General features: G+C 51.5%; 2 protein-coding genes across 7 annotated transcripts in view; one reads left to right on the top strand and one right to left on the bottom strand.

Moving 5' to 3' along the window:
- LOC103748481 (general transcription factor II-I repeat domain-containing protein 2) overlaps positions 1-4,815 on the top strand; it is a 56,182-nt gene extending 51,367 nt beyond the window's left edge. For 5 of the 6 annotated variants that reach the window (XM_017802711.2, XM_017802713.2, XM_029555037.1 and 2 more), the window contains 2 exons: positions 1,074-1,102; positions 2,844-4,815. In XM_017802711.2, coding sequence (XP_017658200.1) covers positions 1,074-1,102; positions 2,844-4,432 — 1,618 coding nt within the window. In that variant the 3' untranslated portion in view covers positions 4,433-4,815. The remainder of the gene's footprint in view (positions 1-1,073; positions 1,103-2,843) is intronic. The other variant, XM_017802712.2, reaches the window with a different exon arrangement.
- A 1,844-nt stretch (positions 4,816-6,659) lies between these two features.
- Ncf1 (neutrophil cytosolic factor 1) lies at positions 6,660-15,902 on the bottom strand. Its single transcript, XM_008851118.3, has 11 exons — positions 15,773-15,902; positions 13,619-13,699; positions 12,279-12,354; positions 11,968-12,133; positions 11,448-11,500; positions 9,704-9,826; positions 9,294-9,401; positions 8,331-8,448; positions 7,806-7,913; positions 7,227-7,372; positions 6,660-6,847 (listed from the first exon to the last, which is right to left on the bottom strand). Exons 1-11 carry the CDS (start codon positions 15,842-15,844, stop codon positions 6,729-6,731), a joined length of 1,170 nt encoding a protein of 389 aa, XP_008849340.1. The 5' UTR covers positions 15,845-15,902; the 3' UTR covers positions 6,660-6,728.
- Between the last annotated feature and the right edge of the window lie 3,552 nt (positions 15,903-19,454).

Below are 19,454 nucleotides of genomic sequence, written 5' to 3' on the forward strand. Positions count from 1 at the left end.
CAGGTCCCGGGAAGCAGAGAGAGGTGAGGGCGGGGCCAGGTCCAGAAGCGGTGCTCCTGGGGCCCAAGAAAGGCACTGAGTTGTTCCCAAGAGGTCTGAGGATGGGAGTGTTATTTATTGTTTTTATGTGTATGAGTGTATTGCCTGCATGTAGGTAAGTGCACTCGTGTCATGCAGTGCCCTTGGAGGACAGAAGAGGCCATCAGATCCCCTGGAACTGCAGTTACAGACAGTTGTTAGCTGCCATGTGGGTGTTTGGATTCGAACCCAGGTCTTTTGCAAGAACAACCAGTGTTCTTAACCACAGAGCCATCTCTCCAGCCCCTAATTATTTATTCTTATTATATGTATATGAGTGTTTTACCTGCTTGTATATAAGTGCACCTGTGTGTGCAGTGCCCATGGAGACCAGAAGAGGGCATCAGATCCCCTGAAACTGGAGTTATGTACAATTGTTAGCCACCATTTGGGTGCTGGAAAAGGAAACAGTTAAGAGCAACCACTGCTCTTAACTGCTGAGCCATCTCTTCAGTCCCTGCTTCTTATTTTTATTATTTTTTATTTTATTTATTATTTTTATTTTATGTGTATGTGTGTATTGCCTGCGTGTAGGTAAGTGGACTGCCTACGGAGGACAGAAGAGGCTGTTGGATCCCCTGGAACTGGAGTTATGGACAGTCGTTAGCTGCCATGTGGGTGCTGGGATTTGAACCTGGGTCCTCTGCAAGAATAGCCAGTGTTCTTAACCGCTGAGCCATCTCTCCAGCCCCTTATTATCATTTTATTTATGTCATGGTACGCATGTGTGAAGGTCAGAAGACATCTTCTGGGAGTCAACTTCTGTCTTTCCATCATGTGGTTCCTGGGGGTTGAACTCAAGTCATCAGGCTTAGCAGCAAGCACCTTTACCTGCTGAGCCATCTCACAGGCCATCATGGGCAGCCCCCCTTAGTGTAACCTCCTACTACACCTAGAGTTGTATTGACACTTAATTAGAAATCTGTGTGGGAGTTAAAGGGACAGGAAAAGGAAAGCAAGCCTTGTGGCATTCACATGTGTCTCTTTCTCTGCAGACCACTGCCTGGACTTGAACTTAGTAACGGTGAGTACACTGCGTAGTATGAAGGTTGTGGACCTGTTGGTGTGGAGTGTCGTGGTGGGCACTCACCAGGGAGCCTTCACTTCTGGACTCTGGAGCCTTTCAGTCAAGAATGGGGGCTTTAAAATGTTTTCCTTTTTGTTGGTTTCTCTTTTTGCAGGGCTGGGCATGATCCCCAGGGTTACACACTGGCTAAGCAACTGCTCTACCCTTGATCTGTATCCCCAGCCCTAGTCTGCATGTGTATTTTTTAATTTACAAGTCTATGTGCATGCAGTGCCTGCAGAGACCAGAAGAGGACATCAGATCCCTTAGAGCTGGAGTAACAGGCAGTCATGAGCCTCTAGACATGGGTGCTGAGAATGGAACTCAGGTTCTCTGGAAGAACAGCAGGCTCTTAACTGCTAAGCCATCTCCAGCCCCCCTGGTCTGGTCTGCATTTTATTTCCTTTTTGATTGGTTTTTTGAGATAGTATCTCAGTCCTGCAGTCCCAGCCTGGCCTAGAACTTAAGTAAGCCAGACTGGCCTCAAACTCAAAATAATCCTCCTGTGTCAACCTCCCGAGTGCTGGGATTAGACTTATGACACCTTACCTGGTTTTCTGGGGTGATGGAGATCAAACCCAGGGCTTCATGAATGCCAAGCAAGCATTCTCCCAACTGAGCCACATCCCCAGCCCTCAGCTACATTTTCATAAAATAAATTTTCATATTTGTGTTCTCAGGAACTATTTTGCTTCCCTTCATAGGTTAGGGTCTCTCAAAACACCCACATATGGTTCATACCAGTAATTCCAGCACTAGTGATGTTGAGCCTGGAGGCTTTGGTAATTTCTAGGCCAGCCTGGACTACAGAGTGAGACCCTGTCTCAAAGAGCCAAAAGAGATTAACAAACACAAACCCCAGCAACATATGCACACTCAAACACACTATCACATGAATTAGGTGGGTTCTGAACATGGCTCCTGGGTCTTTTCAGCAGGTAAGCCTATGCCTCTGCTTGGTCCCATCTGTGTTACTTCAGACTTCTCTTGGAAGTTGGGTGTGGTAGCACACACCTGTGATCCCAGCACTCAGGAGACTGAGGCAGGAGGATCAGGAGTTCAAGGTCATTCTCCCTACATATCTGTAGCCTGTGCTACAAAGTAAAACCCTGTCTTTTTTTTTTTTAATGTGTATGAATGTATTGCCTGCATGTATGTGAGTGCACCCATATTGTGCAATGCCTCAGAGGTCAGAAGAGGGCTTCAGATTCCTCTGGAAATGGAGTTAAGGACAGTTCATAGCTGCCATGTGGGTACTGGTAATCGAACCCGGGTCCTCTGCAAGAGCAGTCATTGCTCTTTTAACTGCTGAGCCATCTCTCCAGCCCCCAAACCCTGTTTTAAAAAGAAAGAGAAGCTGGGCACGGTGGTGCATACCTTTAATCCCAGAACTCAGGAGGCAGAGGCAGGCCAATCTTGAGTTCAAGGTCATCCTGGACTACATAACTACATAGGGAGACCCTGTCTCAAAAAGCAAAAGCAAAAAAAAAAAAAAAACCAGAGAGAAACCAAGTGTGGTAGTACACGCCTGTCATCCCAGCGCTTGGGAGGTGGAGGCAGGAGGACCAGGAGTTTGAAATCATCCTTGGCTACAGAGAGTTGGAGGCCAACCTGGGCTACATGAGACCCTGTGTCAAAAACAAACCAACAAAACAGAGCAAAGGAGAGGCAAAACTACCATTTCCATGTCTCTCCAAAGTAGGGAAACGGAAGATAGACCAGGAGGGCCGCATCTTCCAGGAGAAATGGGAGCGGGCCTACTTCTTTGTGGAGGTGCAGAACATCCCCACATGTCTAATCTGCAAGCAGAGCATGTCTGTGTCTAAGGAGTACAACCTTAGGCGCCACTACCAGACCAACCACAGCAAGCACTATGACCAGTACACAGAGCAGATGCGGGAGGACAAGCTCCGAGAGCTCAAGAGGACACTGCACAGATATCTCCTGGGGTCCTCAGAAGCTCCAGGCCCTGAGCCAAAGCCAGCCATTGCCAACAGAGGCCCACATGGGAACTCTGGGGCACAGCCCATGGAAGACACAGCCGGGAGCTTGTGGGAGAAGTTACGAGAAAAAATCCGCTCCTTTGTGGCCTATTCTCTCGCCATTGATGAGATCACAGACATCAATGACACCACCCAGCTGGCCATCTTCATTCGGGGTGTTGATGACAGCTTTGACGCATCTGAGGAACTCTTGGACACAGTACCCATGACAGGTGTCAAATCAGGGAATGAGGTATTTTCCCGAGTAGAGAAGAGTCTGAGGAAATTCAACATCGACTGGTCTAAGCTGGTGAGTGTGGCCTCCACAGGCACCCCAGCCATGGTGGATGCCAACAGTGGGCTGGTGACAAAGCTCAGGTCCAGGGCAGCCATGAGCTGCAAGGGCTCCGACCTCAAGTCTGTGTGCTGCATCATCCACCCTGAGGCACTCTGCTCCCAGAGGCTAAAGATGGGCCATGTCATGGACGTGGTGGTAGACTCTGTGAACTGGATTTGCTCTCGGGGCCTCAACCATGGCGAGTTCACCACACTATTGTATGAGCTGGACAGCCAGTATGGCAGTCTGCTGTACCACACTGGCATCAAGTGGCTCAGCCGTGGCCTGGTCCTCCAGAGATTCTTTGAATCCTTGGAAGAAATTGACTCCTTCATGTCTTCCCGAGGGAAACCTGTGCCACAGCTCAGCTCCCGAGACTGGATCCTGGACTTGGCCTTCCTCGTGGACATAACCACGCATCTCAACACACTGGACGTCTCTCTCCAAGGCCACTCACAGGTTGTGACACAGATGTACGACTTTATCCGTGCCTTCCTGGCCAAGCTGTGTCTGTGGGAGACACACTTGGCCAGGAACAACCTGGCGCATTTCCCCACACTGAGATCTGTGTCCCAGAGTGAGAGTGACGGCCTCAACTATATCCCTAAGATTGCTGAACTGAAAGCCGACTTCCAGAAGCGCCTGTCAGACTTCAAAGTGTATGAGAGCGAGCTCACCCTGTTCAGCTCCCCGTTCTCTACCAAGATCGACAGCGTGTGCGAGGAGCTGCAAATGGAGGTGATTGACCTGCAGTGCAACACAGTGCTGCGAAGCAAATATGACAAGCTGGGGGTCCCTGAGTTCCACAAGCACCTATGGAGCAGCTACCCCAGGTACAGGAGCCACTGTGCCAGGATCCTGTCCATGTTCGGCAGCACTTACATCTGTGAGCAGCTCTTCTCCATCATGAAGCTGAGCAAGAAGGAGGTGCAGTGGGGCACCTCGCTCCAGGTAAAACGTGATGGATGAAAACTAGCTGGCCGCAGAGGCCCAAGCCTGTAATCCCAACACCGGGGAGGCAGAGGCAGCAGGATCATGAGTCTGAGATCAGCCTGGGCTACATGGTAAGACCCTGTCTTGATCAAAAGAGAAAAATAACAAGAGAAAGAAAAAGAAGGAAAGAAAAGAGAAAGACCAGAAAATGTGGCCTCATCCCTGTATCATGTGGTGTGGAAACCTAGAATGTTCCAGGTCCAATAATAGATTGTGAGATGAGAACAGACTGAAATCTTTCAGTTTTCCCCATGTTTTTCCACTTTGGAAACCTAATTTGCAATACCATACCCGTTTGTATGACATTTCTGTGCCTGGCTGTAATTCAGTTAAAACAAAAGTGAGAATTGCTGTATTTCCCATCATTCACGTTTCTTATGTCTGATTTACCTGTGGCTCCTTCACATGTAGCTGCCTGGCACCCTTGAAGTTTCAGTCAACCCACAGAGGAAGACAGATGTGTCTGTTGAGGGGTGCAGTGCACACACAGGTGTCTCCCCCAGTTTATCCTGTCATGCGCTGTGGTCAGGCACACCGGAGTTTAAGGAGAGTCAAATGGAGACACTCATGTAGAGAATGCCAGGACAGTGTGCCTGGTGCTGGACAGGTCGGGTAAAATGCAGACCCCACAATGAGTAACACAGACTGAAGAGACAAGGCACCTTGAGGCCTCTTCCCTCCTCCCCCTCCTTCTTCTTCCTCCTCCTCTTCCCCCCTCCCTTCTGTCACCTCCCATCTCCTTACTTCCTCTTTAATCAGGCCAGGCTGACCTAGAAATCTAGACACTCCTGCTTCAGCCTCCAAGCACTGGGATCATGGGCTCGGCCAACAAGCTTGGCTTCAGATTCCTTTACGCTGGAATGTGATTTGGGACCCGGTGGCCGTTGACACTCGCGACCACCCGTGTGACTAAGGCCAGACTGCGAGAAAGGGTGGAGTGATTGACAGGGTGGGCTTCAGTAGCCATGGCAATGAATGGGATGTCCGCAGACCCGAACATTTGGGAGTGGTTAGGTGGGGTGGATGGGGCGGGGACAGTTCGGGGCCTGGGGCAGGATTTGGTGCTGTTCCCCGGGGCAGGGTATGTGTGTATGGGCAGGATAAAGAGCTGCTGGTCAGGCCAACGTCTCCCTACCGCTACTCCGCTGCGCCAGCACCTGTGTGCGCATGCCCTTTTTAAGCAGCCCTCTGGCACCAAGCTTCAAACGTGATCTATAGACCATGCGCGCCCGGGCACTGTGGCAGTCTGAGTCTCGGATCGGCTCCGTCTCCTCAAAGGCAGTATGACCCTAAGAGAAACGCCTGCATTTGCTTGGCATTGGTTGCTTTGTCTCAAAACCAGAGACCCTGGAGCAAGGCCAGCACGACGCCTGGATCGTCAGACGGGTGCCCCGACCGGCTGGCACCCGCAGGCGTGCTCATCCCAGGCTCTCTGGCAGGCTTCACAGCACCCTTGCCCGGCCAACCTTCCCCACCCCTTTGGAGATGCTGAGGCGGGGACAGGCGCCTACCACAAGACCGCGAACAGAGAAACTGGGACCCGGGGGGGTGGTGGCACACTCGAAATCTCAGCACCCAGAGGGTGTTGGCAGGACGACCTGGAGTTCAAGGTCATTCTCCCTTACATACTTGGAGGCCAGCCTTGGCTTCATGAGATCCTGAATCAACATCCCTCCCACGCACCCCCCACCCCTGTCCAAAAACAACCAAGGGAAACGTTTCATCAGGATTTCAGTTTAGGGGGAAAAAAAAACAAACAAAAAAAAAAACAGCGGAAGGAAAAGTGGGCTCTAATCCCAGCGTTCAGTAGCCTGAGGCCAGAGGATCAAGGCCAGCCTGGAATATAGTGAGAGCCTGCTTCCAAAAACAAAAGTGCAGAAAGTATTTTTGTAATGTATTTAAACAACAATGAGCAAGTGAACAACGGAGGGGCTGGGTCTGCGCTCGATTTTTCCAGTTTTATGTGTTGGTGCTGTCCTTTCCCTGCAGGCCTTCTGTGAAATCCCACCAGTGCGCTCCAGCGGCTTCTCAGTCCTTCGCCCTGGTTAGCTTTCTCTCATCTCTACGCGGACCAGTGTGGCCTATGTTCAAACCATTGAGCAACATCCCCAGGTCCTGGGCAATTGACCCCTGAGGCGAAGCGCAGCCTGGTTCTTAGCTGCAGAAACTCTGTCCACTCCATATATTGAAGAAGGCCGGGGGGGGGGGGGGGGGGGCGCTCCAGCCTCTGACCCCTGGCGCTATATACAGGGATGGGGGCGGCTCCCGGGCCTCACACGGTAGATGCCAGCTTCCTCTTGGTGCTCTCGCTGCAGCGGTGCAGGATGAGGTCCGCACTGGGTCTTGGGGGCACCGCCGGCTGCGGCTTGGAGCGCGGAGAAGACTGATTCTCTGCAAACACAGGTGCGTCAGAAGTCCACGTGTCATCTGGCTCCGCCTCCAAGTCCCAGGCTCCGCTCCATTATCTAGACTTGCCCAGAGGCTCCATCAGGACCTTTCGGGTCTGGTCCCCAGAGGGCACTCTGCCCCGAGCTCCTCAAGCCACACCCTCCAGGTGCTGCACCTTCCCCGCAGCCCAGGCCCTTCAGTGTTAGCTCGGCCCCTAACCCTGGCCACACCCTCAGCTCCGCCTCTGCGTAGTCTGGCTACGCCCTCTCCCGCTCTCCCGGCCTCCAGCTGTGGCCCGCTCCCTGACTGCAGGCCCACTCTGGCCCCACCGGTGCACACTGTGGCCACTTTCCCAGTTCCTGCCCCACCCCGCGGGGCTCACGTTGCGTGCTCTCTGAACTCTGCGGCCCTGGTCGCGCAGGCCTGCGGCGCTGCTGCAGGAATCGCACGCTATTGCGGCGATAGGTGTCTTGGCTAAGGCGCTTCCGGGACCGCTGGTGGATGCTCTGCGCGTTGCGGATGGTCGACCTGCAAGGAGCACGCAGAGGTCGTCATACCCTGGAGTCCCTGCGTCAGGGAACTCGGGTGCGCACCCCTGGGCGTGAAAGTAGGGTACCGGGGGACAGTAGCACCCATAAAGTTCTAAGACTGGTCTCTGCAAGTGGGATGCAGCAAGGGCATGGATGGGGGTGGTGGTTGATGCTCTTGCCCCTCTGTAGACGCAGAGCCCAGGCCACTTTCCCACGCCCACGCTGGTCTTCAGCCTATCCCCACTCCGGGGAAGCCTGTCGGGACCGCCCCGGGCCTCACCCACCAGCCCGAAGGACAGACCCGCCTGCCCCATGTCCACCCTGCGTCTGTCACACCCAGCAGCTAGAAGGCACAGCACTGGACCTGCTGGGGCCCACCCTACCAGGAACCGGTGGCATCCGGGTGGGCAACCCCCAGCCCTGCCCCTCACCTGCGCGGTGGCGCCCCTCGGCTCCTGATCTGTCGTTGGGCCTGGCTTATCTCCTCCCCAGCCTTCTGTAGGTACATGGATGGGAAGTAGCCGGTGGCGTCCCCTTTCCTGCAAGATAGGCTGCTCTGGAGGCTCAGGCAGACGTGGTGGGCTGTGCACAGAGCTGGGGGCTTCTGAGCACCTCCTCCCTTGGGGCCGAATGCAAGCTGGGAGATTGCAAACACCTAGACCCCGCAGGCCCACCTCAGTTTCCTTATCTGTGTATCTGTGTGTGTGTGTGTGTGTGTGTGTGTGTGTGTGTGTGTGAGAGAGACATGCAAAATTCTAGGTGTCAGTTTCCCTTCTTCCTTGTTTTACTTTTGTTGTTTGGTTTCTGGTCCTAAGGATGAAACTCAGGGACCAGGAAGGGAAGAAGAACCCCCTCCCAAGAACCACACAGTCAAATCAGTGCGGAGCCCAAGCTCTGTCCCGCCCTCCCCCCCAGCACACTCAGGTGGGTGTGCACAGGGAGAAGGGCTCTCCTACCTGACCACCCACCAGCCGTCCAGGAGCTTATGAATAACCTCAATGGCTTCACCCTGGGACAGGGACACCTCATCCTCCTCCACTGCAGTGTAGGCTTTAATGGTCACATATGACTCACCTGGTCCAGGGAGGGAGCACAAGGTGGGTGAGAGAGTGTGGCTCCCACACTCCACCCCACTCTCCTCCCTGGGCCTCAGGCTTCCTCCAGCTGCCCAGTCACCACTGGGAACCCACAACCCCCTTGTCTGCCCCCCTCAAATCTGCCCCTCAGTCTCCCTCTCTAGGTGTTTTAAATTTTTTATATATTTATTTATTTCAGTACTGGGGATGGAACCCTAGGCCTTGAACATGCTATTTCAGTATTCAGCCTCTGAGCTCCCACCCCAGGCCCCCACTGGGGACTCCAGGCAAGTGCTTTACCTCATTAGGGCATTCTAGGCAGGTGCTCTACCACTGAGCCACACCCCAACCCTTTTAAATCTTTTTTTTTTTTTTCTTTCCAACAGTCTCATTAAGGCTTTAGATTGGAACTGACTCTGTGGCCTGAGCAGGCCTTCAACTTGAGACCCTCCTGTCTCAGCCTCCTAAGCAGCTGGGATGACAGAGGAAATCTCAGTTTTAAAACATGACCCACCAATGTTACCTTCAAACTCAACACAGGCCACATGGAGCCCTGGAGCTGCCAGCTTCCCCCTCAGACATCACTGTACTCCCAGCATGGGCCAGCTCAGCCTTCTGGTCCCATTGGACAGACTCCAGACTGCTCACATGATCCTGACTCATCTTTCACTCTTCCTCCCACTGCTCTGCCTACTTTTCCATCCTGACCAACAACATCACCATCTATCCAGTTCTCCAACCTAAAAATCATGAATGAACCCCCAAAGCACACTGGCTTGCAAATGTCCCCATAGGCCTCCTCCCCTTTCTCCCACACCCTTAGACTTGGAGGGCAGGAGGTACCCGCATAGTTGGGCTCTGGGTCCTCTGCCTCATCAGGACTGTCCAGGGGTTCCAAATAGGATGCAGGGACCCAGCCTCGCTTCATCTTCATTTGGCAAAACCACCAGCCTGTGCCAGGGGTGTGGAAAGGTACGTGAGGGGCGGTACCTAGCAGCCTTCCTCAGCCATGAGTGTGGTGAGGTCACAGAAACAGATCACAGATACAATCAGTAATGTCACCCAAGTGTGACACCCAACTCCCCAATACAAGCTAGCCAGAGCCCTTTGCAATGAGCAGGTTGGACCACACCCCTAAGTGCAGTCTTGGCCTCAGATGGAGGCCACAGGCTGCTTGGTCCTCCAAAAGGAATTTGTGGCTGTGGGATCCCAGCCCAAGGGGAAGAAGGCCCGAGGCATGTGGGAGGCCTGACCGCTCTCGCTCTTTTCCACCACGTCCACCACGTCTCCTGTAGACACTGTCATCTCTGTGCCCGAGCTCTTCTCATAATCTGCGATGGCCCGGTAAGTTTGAAGGATGATGGGGCCGCTGATGTCTGGCACAGAGGGAGGGGAGGGTGAGTGGGCACAGCAGGGCAGACAGTCCCCTGTGGGGTCACCAGGGTGAGCACCAGCACCTGCTCAGCTCCATTCTTATGGACATGCCCTGCAGACTGGAAATCAGCAAAGACCAGCTAATGTTGGCCCTGCATGTACTGAGTACCTAACCCCAATGTGGGTGCTAGAGACTGAATTTGGGTCCTCTGTAAGAGCAGTATGCACTCTATTTTTTCCCTAAGATTTTACTTATTTTATTTGATGTGTATGTGTGTGTGATCCTCAGTGTATGTAGGCACAACACATGTGTGCAGTTCTGGCAAAGACCAGAACATAATGTCTGATACTCTGGAACTGAAGTTACAGGTGGTTGTGAGCCATCATGTGCACTCTGGGATGTGCTCTTAACCTCTGAGCCATCTCTTCAGCCTACCCCACGCCCTGCTTCTTCTTTTTTCTTTCTCTCTCTCTCTCTCTCTCTCTCTCTCTCTCTCTCAGACAGGATCTCTCTGTAGCCCATCAGGCCTGGAACTCCCGATACTGCTTTCTTTCTTTCTTTCTTTCTTTCTTTCTTTCTTTCTTTCTTTCTTTCTTTCTTTCTTTCTTTCTTTCTTTCTTTCTTTCTTTCTTTCTTTCTTTCTTTCTTTCTTTCTTTCTTTCTTTCTTTCTTTCTTTCTGACAGGGTCTTACTGTGTGTCCCTTACTGGCCTGGATGCTCTCAAACTCACAGAAATGCACTTGCGTCTGCCTGGGTTGAAGGCATGTGCCACCACACTTGGCCATAGTATGAACTCTTCTATTGAGCAATCTCTCCAGCCTGTGTTTTCTTGTTTTGCTCTGTTCTTTTGTCCATTTGTTTTAAAAGGTTTATTTTGGCTGGGCAGAGGCAAGCAGATCTCTGTGGGATCAAGGCCAGTCTGGTCTGAATGGTGAGTTCCAGGCCTGCTTGGAGCTACAGTGAGACCCTGTCTCAAAAAGCATAACATGAGCCGGGCATGGAGGCACACACCTTTAATCCCAGCACTCGGGAGGCAGAAGCAGGCAGATCTCTGTGAGTTCAAGGCCAGCTGGGGCTACAGGAAGACCCTGTCTCAAAAAGACCAAAAAAAAAAAAAAACCCAAACAAACATTTTATTTTTAGTTGTGTGTGTGTGTGTGTGTGTGCATGCATGCATGCATGCATGTGAGTGCCATGCCCTAGGAGCCGAGAGGCATTGGATCTCTGGAACTGTAGTTACATGTGGTTGTTAGCTGACATGTAGGTGCTGGGAATCGAACTTGGGGTCCTTGGTAAGAGCAGCCAGAGTGCTCTTAATCACAGAACCATCTTTCAGCCCCTTGGGTTTCTTTTCTTTGAGACATGGTGTTACATAGCCCAGGCTGGCTTCATATTCACTATGTAACCAAGATTGACTTTAAACTCCTGATCCTCCTACAGGAGGGCTGTGGGGGCAAGGACACACCCCAACCTGCAAGGTGACTCCCAAGGCCCCAGCTCCTCAGTGTTGCTCTGGCCATGTCTCCACACACATCATGCTCCAAGTCCCTGCATCTACCCTTAGCCCCAAGGGCATCCCGACCCTTGGGTGCCCTCTACCTCCATGCCTCTGACCCTCTTACCAGCTGCATTATTCTTGTCTTTGGGCATCAGGTATGTCTCTGGCTTTTTCACTCTGGAGAGAGAACAGGCAATGTGAGTCAGACACTCCTCTAGAGCAGGGGAGGCTTTAGTTAGACCTGCAGCAGGACTTCCCAAGAGCAAAAGAATGCTGGATCCAACGGTAACTATAGAGAAGGTAGCGACTGGCTTGTCCTGGACAACAGATGGGGAGGGGGGGAGCATCTACTCAGATTCAGAAATGGAGGCCCAGGGAGGACTCATAACCTTTGCAGACCCTAGGAGGATGGCCAAGTTGCTTCTTCCAGCTCAATGTGCAGCCTGGAAGGGACTCCGGTTACCTTACGGGAGCAGACAAGGAGAGCACCCAGGACAGGAACCTGGGTACATGCAGATTGGCCAGTCTAGGAACAGATTGAGAGCTGTCTGAGTACAGGCCAGTCGCTTGCCTTCTCTGAAGTTTGGTCTCCCACCCTCCGTACTTGGGCACCTCCAGTCTCTCCCTGGTAGGTGACTACTCACTGGCCATCACTGGGCAGCTTCAGGTCCTCAGGCCGCACTTTGAAGAAATCCAGCAGGTGTGGGCAGCGGGAGATCTTCATAGGCAGCCCCATGAGGGCATTGAAGTACTCAGTGAGTGTGCCCTGGCGACTCTCGGCTACCCGCTGCCCATCGAACCACCTGGGTGCTGGCCAGGGAGGCCAGGAATAAAATCCATGAGCATGCCCACAGGCCAAGTCTAAATGGGTGTGGGGAGGGGCTTTGTGGAGATCAGGTGAGGAAAGACAGGAAGGACCCCAGGAACCCAGTGGTAACTCAGCCCCACCCCTCACCTGGGAGATGTGGGATGATTCTATTCTCTTCATTAATGTCACCTGCCTCGATGGGAAACATCTCCTTTAGCATTTTCTAGATACAGAAAGATGGGGTGGGGATGCAACTTAGTGGTCACAGTGCTTACTTAACATGCATGCAGCCCTGGGTGTCATTCCCAGCACTGCATAAACCTGTGTGATGGTGTGTGCCTGTCATCCCAGCACTGGGGAGGTGGACGCAGGAGGATCAGAGGTTCAGAGTCATCCTTGGCTTAGTGAGTTTAAGGCCAGCCTGGGCTACATAAGACCCTCTCTCAAAAGAAAAAAGCCAAAACAGGCTGAAAAAAATCCAACTGGGGGGAGGCGCTGGAGAGATGGCTCAGTGGTTAAGAGCACTCGCTGTTCTTGCAGAAGACCTGGGTTCAAATTCCAGCACCCACATGGTGGTCAACAAATATCCGTAACTCCAGTTCCAGGGGATCCGACGCTCTCTTCTGACCTCTGTGGCTCAGCAGTTAAGAGCACTGGCTGCTCGTGCAGAGGACTCAGGTTTGGTTCCCAGCATCCATAAGGAAGCTAGCAACTGTCTGTAGCTCCAGTTGCAGGGAATACAACACCCTCTTCTGACCTTCATGGGCATTGAATGGCAGAGGTGCACTTACACACATGCAGGCAAAACACTCAAACACAAAATAATAAAAATAACAGGATTTTTTTAAAGATCCAATTTGGATTCTTTCACTCTTGGACTCTCAACTCACTGGGTGTAGAAGCCACAGGCCCCACATAACTGCCCCCCCAGCTCTCCCACCATCTGTCTCCCCCATTTCTCTGGCGTTGTTCCCTGAGTGCCACCTGTGGACACTTTAGGCTGTTCTTGCCCCATGGCCTGTTCATGCAGCCATTCATTATCCCACTCACTCTGTGCCTGCAGTGCCTGAAGAGGCCAGAAGAGGGCATCTAATGCCCTGGAACTGATATTACAGACCATATGAGCCACTATGTGGGTGCAGGGAACGGAACCTGAATCCTGTGTAACGACGGCTAGTGCTCTTAACCACTGAATCATCTCTCCAGCCCTTCATTCCCTTTTTTGAGACATGGACTGATGTAGCTCAGGCTGGCTATGTATCTGAGGATGACCTTGAGCCCCTTAAATCTTCCAGCCTGCCTGCCCTCCCCAACCCGCCAAAAGAAGTGCTCTGATTACAGATGTGTACCACCACTGGGCAAAATACACCCCCTTCACAAGTGGGATGGGGGACTGTAGGACCCAGGGCTTGTTTTATACACAGGTGGGCTTGGCTTCCCCCAAGGGCAGAGCTGCAGCTGGGGGTAGGAACTCCTTTCACACTCACATGGAACTCGTAGATCTCCGTGAACCTCCGGTAGACCACCTTCTCTGACAGGTCCTGCCACTTCACCAGAAACATGTATACCTGGGGGCAACAGGGCAGGGAGGGCACTCAGCACTCATGGGAACCATGCTTTCCCCCCAGGAGGATTCCAGCTTTGGGGGAGGATTGAGGGGTTGGAGTGAAGGTATCTGTGGTGGGAAGGACCTGAGTCACAGGACAGGCATAAGCTTCAGGGACTCAAGAGCTGCCACCTGAGGCTTTGGAGTGCAGACTAACAAGGTCAGTTGTGCTTAAAATTTTGAAAATATGCTGGGCATGGTGGTGAATGCCTTTAATCCCAGCACTCAGGAGGCAGAGGCCAGCCTGGTCTACAGAGCGAGTTCCAGGCCAATTGGGGGCTACTGGGAGACCCTGTCTCAAAAAGACAAAAAAAAAGTTTTTTGAAAATTGTGTGTGTGTGTGTATGTGTATGAGTGTGCATGCATGTCCAGGTACCAATGTGGAAGTCAGGAGGCAACTTTCAGGATTGAATTCTCTCCTTCCACTTCCACCCTGTGGGTCCCAGGAATCACACTCAGATCATCAGGTTTGGCAGCAAGTGCCTCTACCTACTGAGCCATCTTGCCAGGGTCTGTCTCTCTGTCTCTCTCTCTCTCTGTCTCTCTTTCTCTCTGTCTGTCTCTCTGTCTCTCTCATTTTTTTTTTGAGACAGGGACTCACTACACAGTACTGGCAGGCCTGGAACAGAGATCTGCCTGCCATCTAAGATTAAAGTCATGTGCCAACACACCTGATGCACTTTCTATGCAGCTTCTCCCTGAAGGTTTATCCCTATGTTGAGAAGCTTGGTCCCCACTGCATAAACTGATGTGGTGATACACACCTATCATCCCAGAACTTGGGAGGTGGATACAGGAGCATTAGAGGTTCAGGGTCATCTTTGACTATGTAGTAAATTTGGGCTACATGAGACCCTGTCTCAAAAGTAAAAGACCCAAAACATCCCAAAAGGGGTTGTTTTAAAGGGCAGGGCCTTTTAGCTACCACATCCAGCAGAGGCAGGCAGAGTTCTATAAGAACGAGGCCAGCTTGGTCTAATGGCAAGTTCTAGGCCAGCTGGAGCCACAGGGAGACCCTGTCTCAAAAATACCAATAAATAATAAATAAAAAAGTAAATAATCAAGAGCACTGGAGTTCTGTTCCCAGCACCCACATGGTAGCTAAGAACTGTTTCTAACTCCACCTCTGAGGGACTTGACCCCCTTTTTGGCCTCCGTGGGCACTGCAAGCATGTGGTACACATACATGCATGCGGGCAAAACAATTATACACATAAAACAAAAAATCAAAACCAAAAGAACAAAAACAATACTGGGTATTGTGGCTTATGCTTATAATCCCAGCACTCAAGAGGTAGGTGGGTCTCTGTGAGTTCAGGGCCAGCCAGGGCTACATATTGAGACCCTGTCTCAAAACAACAGCAACAACAAAACAAAACACAGTGTGCTGAGTGAAAGGGGCCAAAGCCATGCTGCATGATATGACAGTGGTTAACACTTAGAGCAAGACGAGATAGAGGGTCCACACGGGCCACAGTGACTCTGCCGTCCCAGCACTGGGGAGGATGAAGTGGCAGGATTTCCCTGAGTTCCCAGTCAGCCTGAGCTACACTTGTCAGGCCCTGGCTAAAAACAAACAACAATCTGATTGTCTCTGGGGGTTTCAAGGAAAGTTCTAGAGTGACAATAAGGCCATCTCTTGGCATTGCTTTGCTTTACAGAATGAAATGCCCCCTTAAGCACAGTGATGTTATATGAGATTTGTGGATTTCATTTTATATCAATTTTGGACCACAAGCAAAAAAGGCCCGTAATCTGGGGAGGCTTTCTGGCAGTTGGCCCTGGTCTTGGGCCCTGGGCTGAGGGTGGTGGCACTCAATCAGAAACAGGAAGGCAGCTGGGCAGAGTGCACAGGGTGTCTCCCCAGGGTGGCCAGTGGCCTCTGTAGACGCCAAGAGAAGCCCAAGCCCAAAGTCAAGAGCCTAAGATCTCTTGCCCTGCATGTCCCTCCCTGGTTCTGGTGACCTTTTGGGGACACATGGGGTGACTGCTGTCCCTTCTGCGCACTCCTCCGGGGCACTCCTGGGATACTCACATAGTGCTGGCTGGGGACGAAGCGCTTCTCAAAGCCCAGAAGGGCGATGTGGCGGATGAAAGTGTCCCCCATGGTTGAGCAGTGGCAGGCCGACTTCACTTCTCCGTGTGTTCAGGGCTGGGCCTTAAATGTGGTAAAAAGAGGAAGTGCCTCCTGTTCCTTGCAGGGTGGGGGGCAGGGAGGGTGCAGAAAGTCCGTGGCTTCTTCTTTTGGTTTGTGCTCCAGCAGAGTGGTTAGGGACACACATGGGCACTACATGTGTGGGGAGTCTGCCAGGGCCTACCATCCCCCAGCCTGCCCCTCCCAGGCTCAATTCTGAACCACACCTGGCTGCTTCCACGTCGGGGCCTTTGTGCTTGCCCTGCTCCCTGGTGTTCCTCTGTGTATATCCCCCTCCCTCTAGCCCACCAGGTCTCTATTCCCATGTCTCCTCTTCCATGTGGCCTTAGGATGACCTCAAGTAAAACAGCAAGCTGGCCAGCCGTGGTGGTGCATGCCTATGATCCCTGTCCTTGGGAGGTGGAGGCAGGAAGATCGTGAGTTAGAGGACAGCCTTACTACATAGTGACTTTGAGGGCAGTCTGGACTAAATGAGACTCTCAACTACAACAGGACCAGGGACATGGCTCAGCAGGTAAAGGGCTTGCCGTGCAAGCCTGAGGCCCTGAGTTCTAGCCCCAGAACCCACGTTAAAGAAAACTCTAGGTGTAGTGGCATGTACTTTTAAAGATTTATTTTTTGTTATTTAAATTATGTGTACATGTGTCTGCATGTGGGAATATGCACATGAGTGCAAGTGCTTGAAGAGGCCAGAGGCATCAGATCTTCCAGTGCCGGGGTTACAGGCGATTGTGAGCTACCTAGAGTGGTGCTGGGAACTGAATTCAGGTCCTCTGCAAGAAGAGTAAGTGCTCTGAACCACTGAGCCATCTCTTCAGCTTCAGGGAGTGCTTTTAATCCCAGCACTGGGAAGGCTCACTGGCCAGCTAGCCTAGCCGGCTGGGTGAACTCTGCATCAACAGTGAAATCTAAAGTGGGACAGCTTCTGAGAAATGACACTTGCATACACACAAACATGCACACAAACAAAACAGTACCTGATCAGATCACTGTCCCTGAGTCCAACTTCCTTCTAAGGCAGCTCTGTCTGAAAGAGGACATGGAATGAAGAGGGGATGGAAGGGAGGGCAGTGCCAATGGCCTTTCTCCTATTCCAGCCTGGAAAACTGAGAAGTTAGAAGCTGGTCCAAGGTCATAACCTGCTTCAGACTTAGGCCTTCTGTGTGCAGCCTAGCCAGCCAATCCTGCACTTCCTCATGCTAGACCTTTCTGGGACTCAGGGAAAGTGGGTGGGGTCAGGTGTGGTGCAGCCTGGGGATTCCAAGATTGTAAGCTGGCCATGTTACCGGTCCCTCACTGGGGGATTCTAGGCTGCTGCTGTGCCACTGAGCCATGCCCCCAGTCTTCTTTTTACTTTTCATTCTGAGACAGGGTCTCACTAAATTGTGATTAGCCCTTAACTATCAATCCTTCTGTGTCAGCTACCATAGGAGAGAGGATGACAGGCATGTGTCACTACAACCGGCACTGATGGTATTACTTTCCCAGAGTCAATGAGATCCGTGTGCTGCCATTTCTGTTGGCATGTTTCATTGCACTGAGAAGTTGAGACCCAGGATGTATGGTATTGAAGGCCCAGCACAAACACCAGACCTGCTGTCCCCCTGGCCTGGCAGACAACAGGCTGTGAAAAGTTTTAGGAGTTTGTGGCAGGCTGAGCACCTCATTCTTCACATTTCCTTCCCTTCTTGGGGGTTGTTTCATAACACAAAACGGGCACAAACGGCCCATTTTGTGGGCCTGGTCTGGTAGCCCAAAGCCTTGCATGGCCGCCTTCTCACTGCCCTCCTGAGACCTGACCCTGCTCCCACATGGCTTCTCCAATGTTTTCTGGGAAACAGAATGTAATTAAAAATGAAACAGTGACCTCTGTAAATATGCTCATTATTATTGTTATTATTATTATTTTTGGTCTTTTTGAGACAGGGTCTCCCTGTAGCCCCAGCTGTCCTGGAACTCACTATGTAGACCAGGCTGGCCTCAAACTCACAGAGATCTGCCTGCCTCTACCTGGGATTCAAGGCGTGCACCACCACGCCCAGCTCAGTATTATTTTTGAACAAGGGATTTATTTTAATGGATGTAGCCTATTATGTTTTGGTCCTTTTAGAGGATTTCCTGGAGCCCAGGCTGGCCTCACACTCTAGCTAAGGATGACTGAGTTCCTTATTCTCCGGCTTCCACCTCAGGTTAAGGTGTGTATCACCATGCCTGGTTTATATGGTGCTGGGGTGGAACCCAGGGCTTCATGCGTGACAAGCACCTTACAAATTGAGCCACATCTTCAGACCTATTTTTCTTGTTTGTTTGTCACAGGGTCTCTCTAGCCCAGGCTGGCCTCCAACTTGTGGCAATCCTCCTGCTTCAGCCTCCTGAAGGCTGGTATGGCAGGTGTGTGCCACTAGCCCTGACATGTTGATGTGTTTTACGTTCAAGCTCCCCTCTTAGTCTCTTGCCCAGCTTCTTGTGTGGTGGGAAATTCTTAACTACTTTCCCACTTGTCGGATGAAGAAACTGATGCACAAAGAGGTAACAGGTGGATATGGCTGAAATTTGAACTCAGGCCCTTAAGTGATGGGAATGAATGAATGAATGAATGAATGAATGAATAGGGGTAAGGCTCCAGGGAGCCAACCAGCAAAGGTCCCAAAGGAACTTTTGCCATTGGGCCAGGCAGGTGAGGCAGGGCTTCCAGACCAGCCCCAAGACTTTGTGTCTCCTGACAGTCTTCTCTACCCACAGCCACTTGGCTTTCTTCCAGACTGGCAGGCCAGCCATTTCCTTACTCAGGAAACCCCCAAGCCTGGGCTGGGGAGACATCATGGAAAGTTGCTTGCTGTCAGGGTGTGAGGCCCAGGCGGTGACCTCATGGATCTTCTAATAGCACGGAACTTGGGTCTTTCCCAAACTGAAAGAAACAATACATCTAGAAACTGTTATAGTAGGTGAAGTAGTAACACAGACTCAGAAAAACAATGTATGTTCTCCCTCACATGTGGATCCTAGCACCAAATCCTTTTGAATTCCAGGTCCTTTTAATAAGATGATGCTGTACAGCAGTCCTGTCTGCATGAAATAACTACCATCATCAGGACTTCAGCTGAGCCTGATCACTAAACATCGTCACAATTGGACTTGTTGATGGTTGTGCTCATTCATTAAAGGAGGGCCAAGCAGGGTCATTGGACCCTCACCACATTATCCAACCACTCTTCCCAGCCAACTGTATATAATTTGACCCTAATCACACATGGCCTCCTGGATTTGGGGAGGGCTAAAGTATACAGTCTGGGGAAGGCTAGGAAAAGAACGCTTGACCCATGCCGGGTAAAGGCTTTCCAGTGTGCAAACCCTCAGGTCATACGTACACCTCAGCAACCCCTCAATTATCTCAGTAAGTAAGGTCAATAAATTCATTGGTTCCCCAGTAAAACTTTAACCAAACATTGGCTTGACACTAGAACCTTAAAAGGGAATAAACATTGCTTAGCATCCCCAGGAAAAGAAGTCTCACAACAGATGGAAAATTTGTTAATGCTATTATGTCTCATAATTATTTTTT

This window comes from Nannospalax galili, unplaced genomic scaffold, assembly GCF_000622305.1.
Source record: "Nannospalax galili isolate Female #2095 unplaced genomic scaffold, S.galili_v1.0 scaffold444, whole genome shotgun sequence".
NCBI classification, from domain to species: Eukaryota; Metazoa; Chordata; class Mammalia; order Rodentia; family Spalacidae; genus Nannospalax; species Nannospalax galili.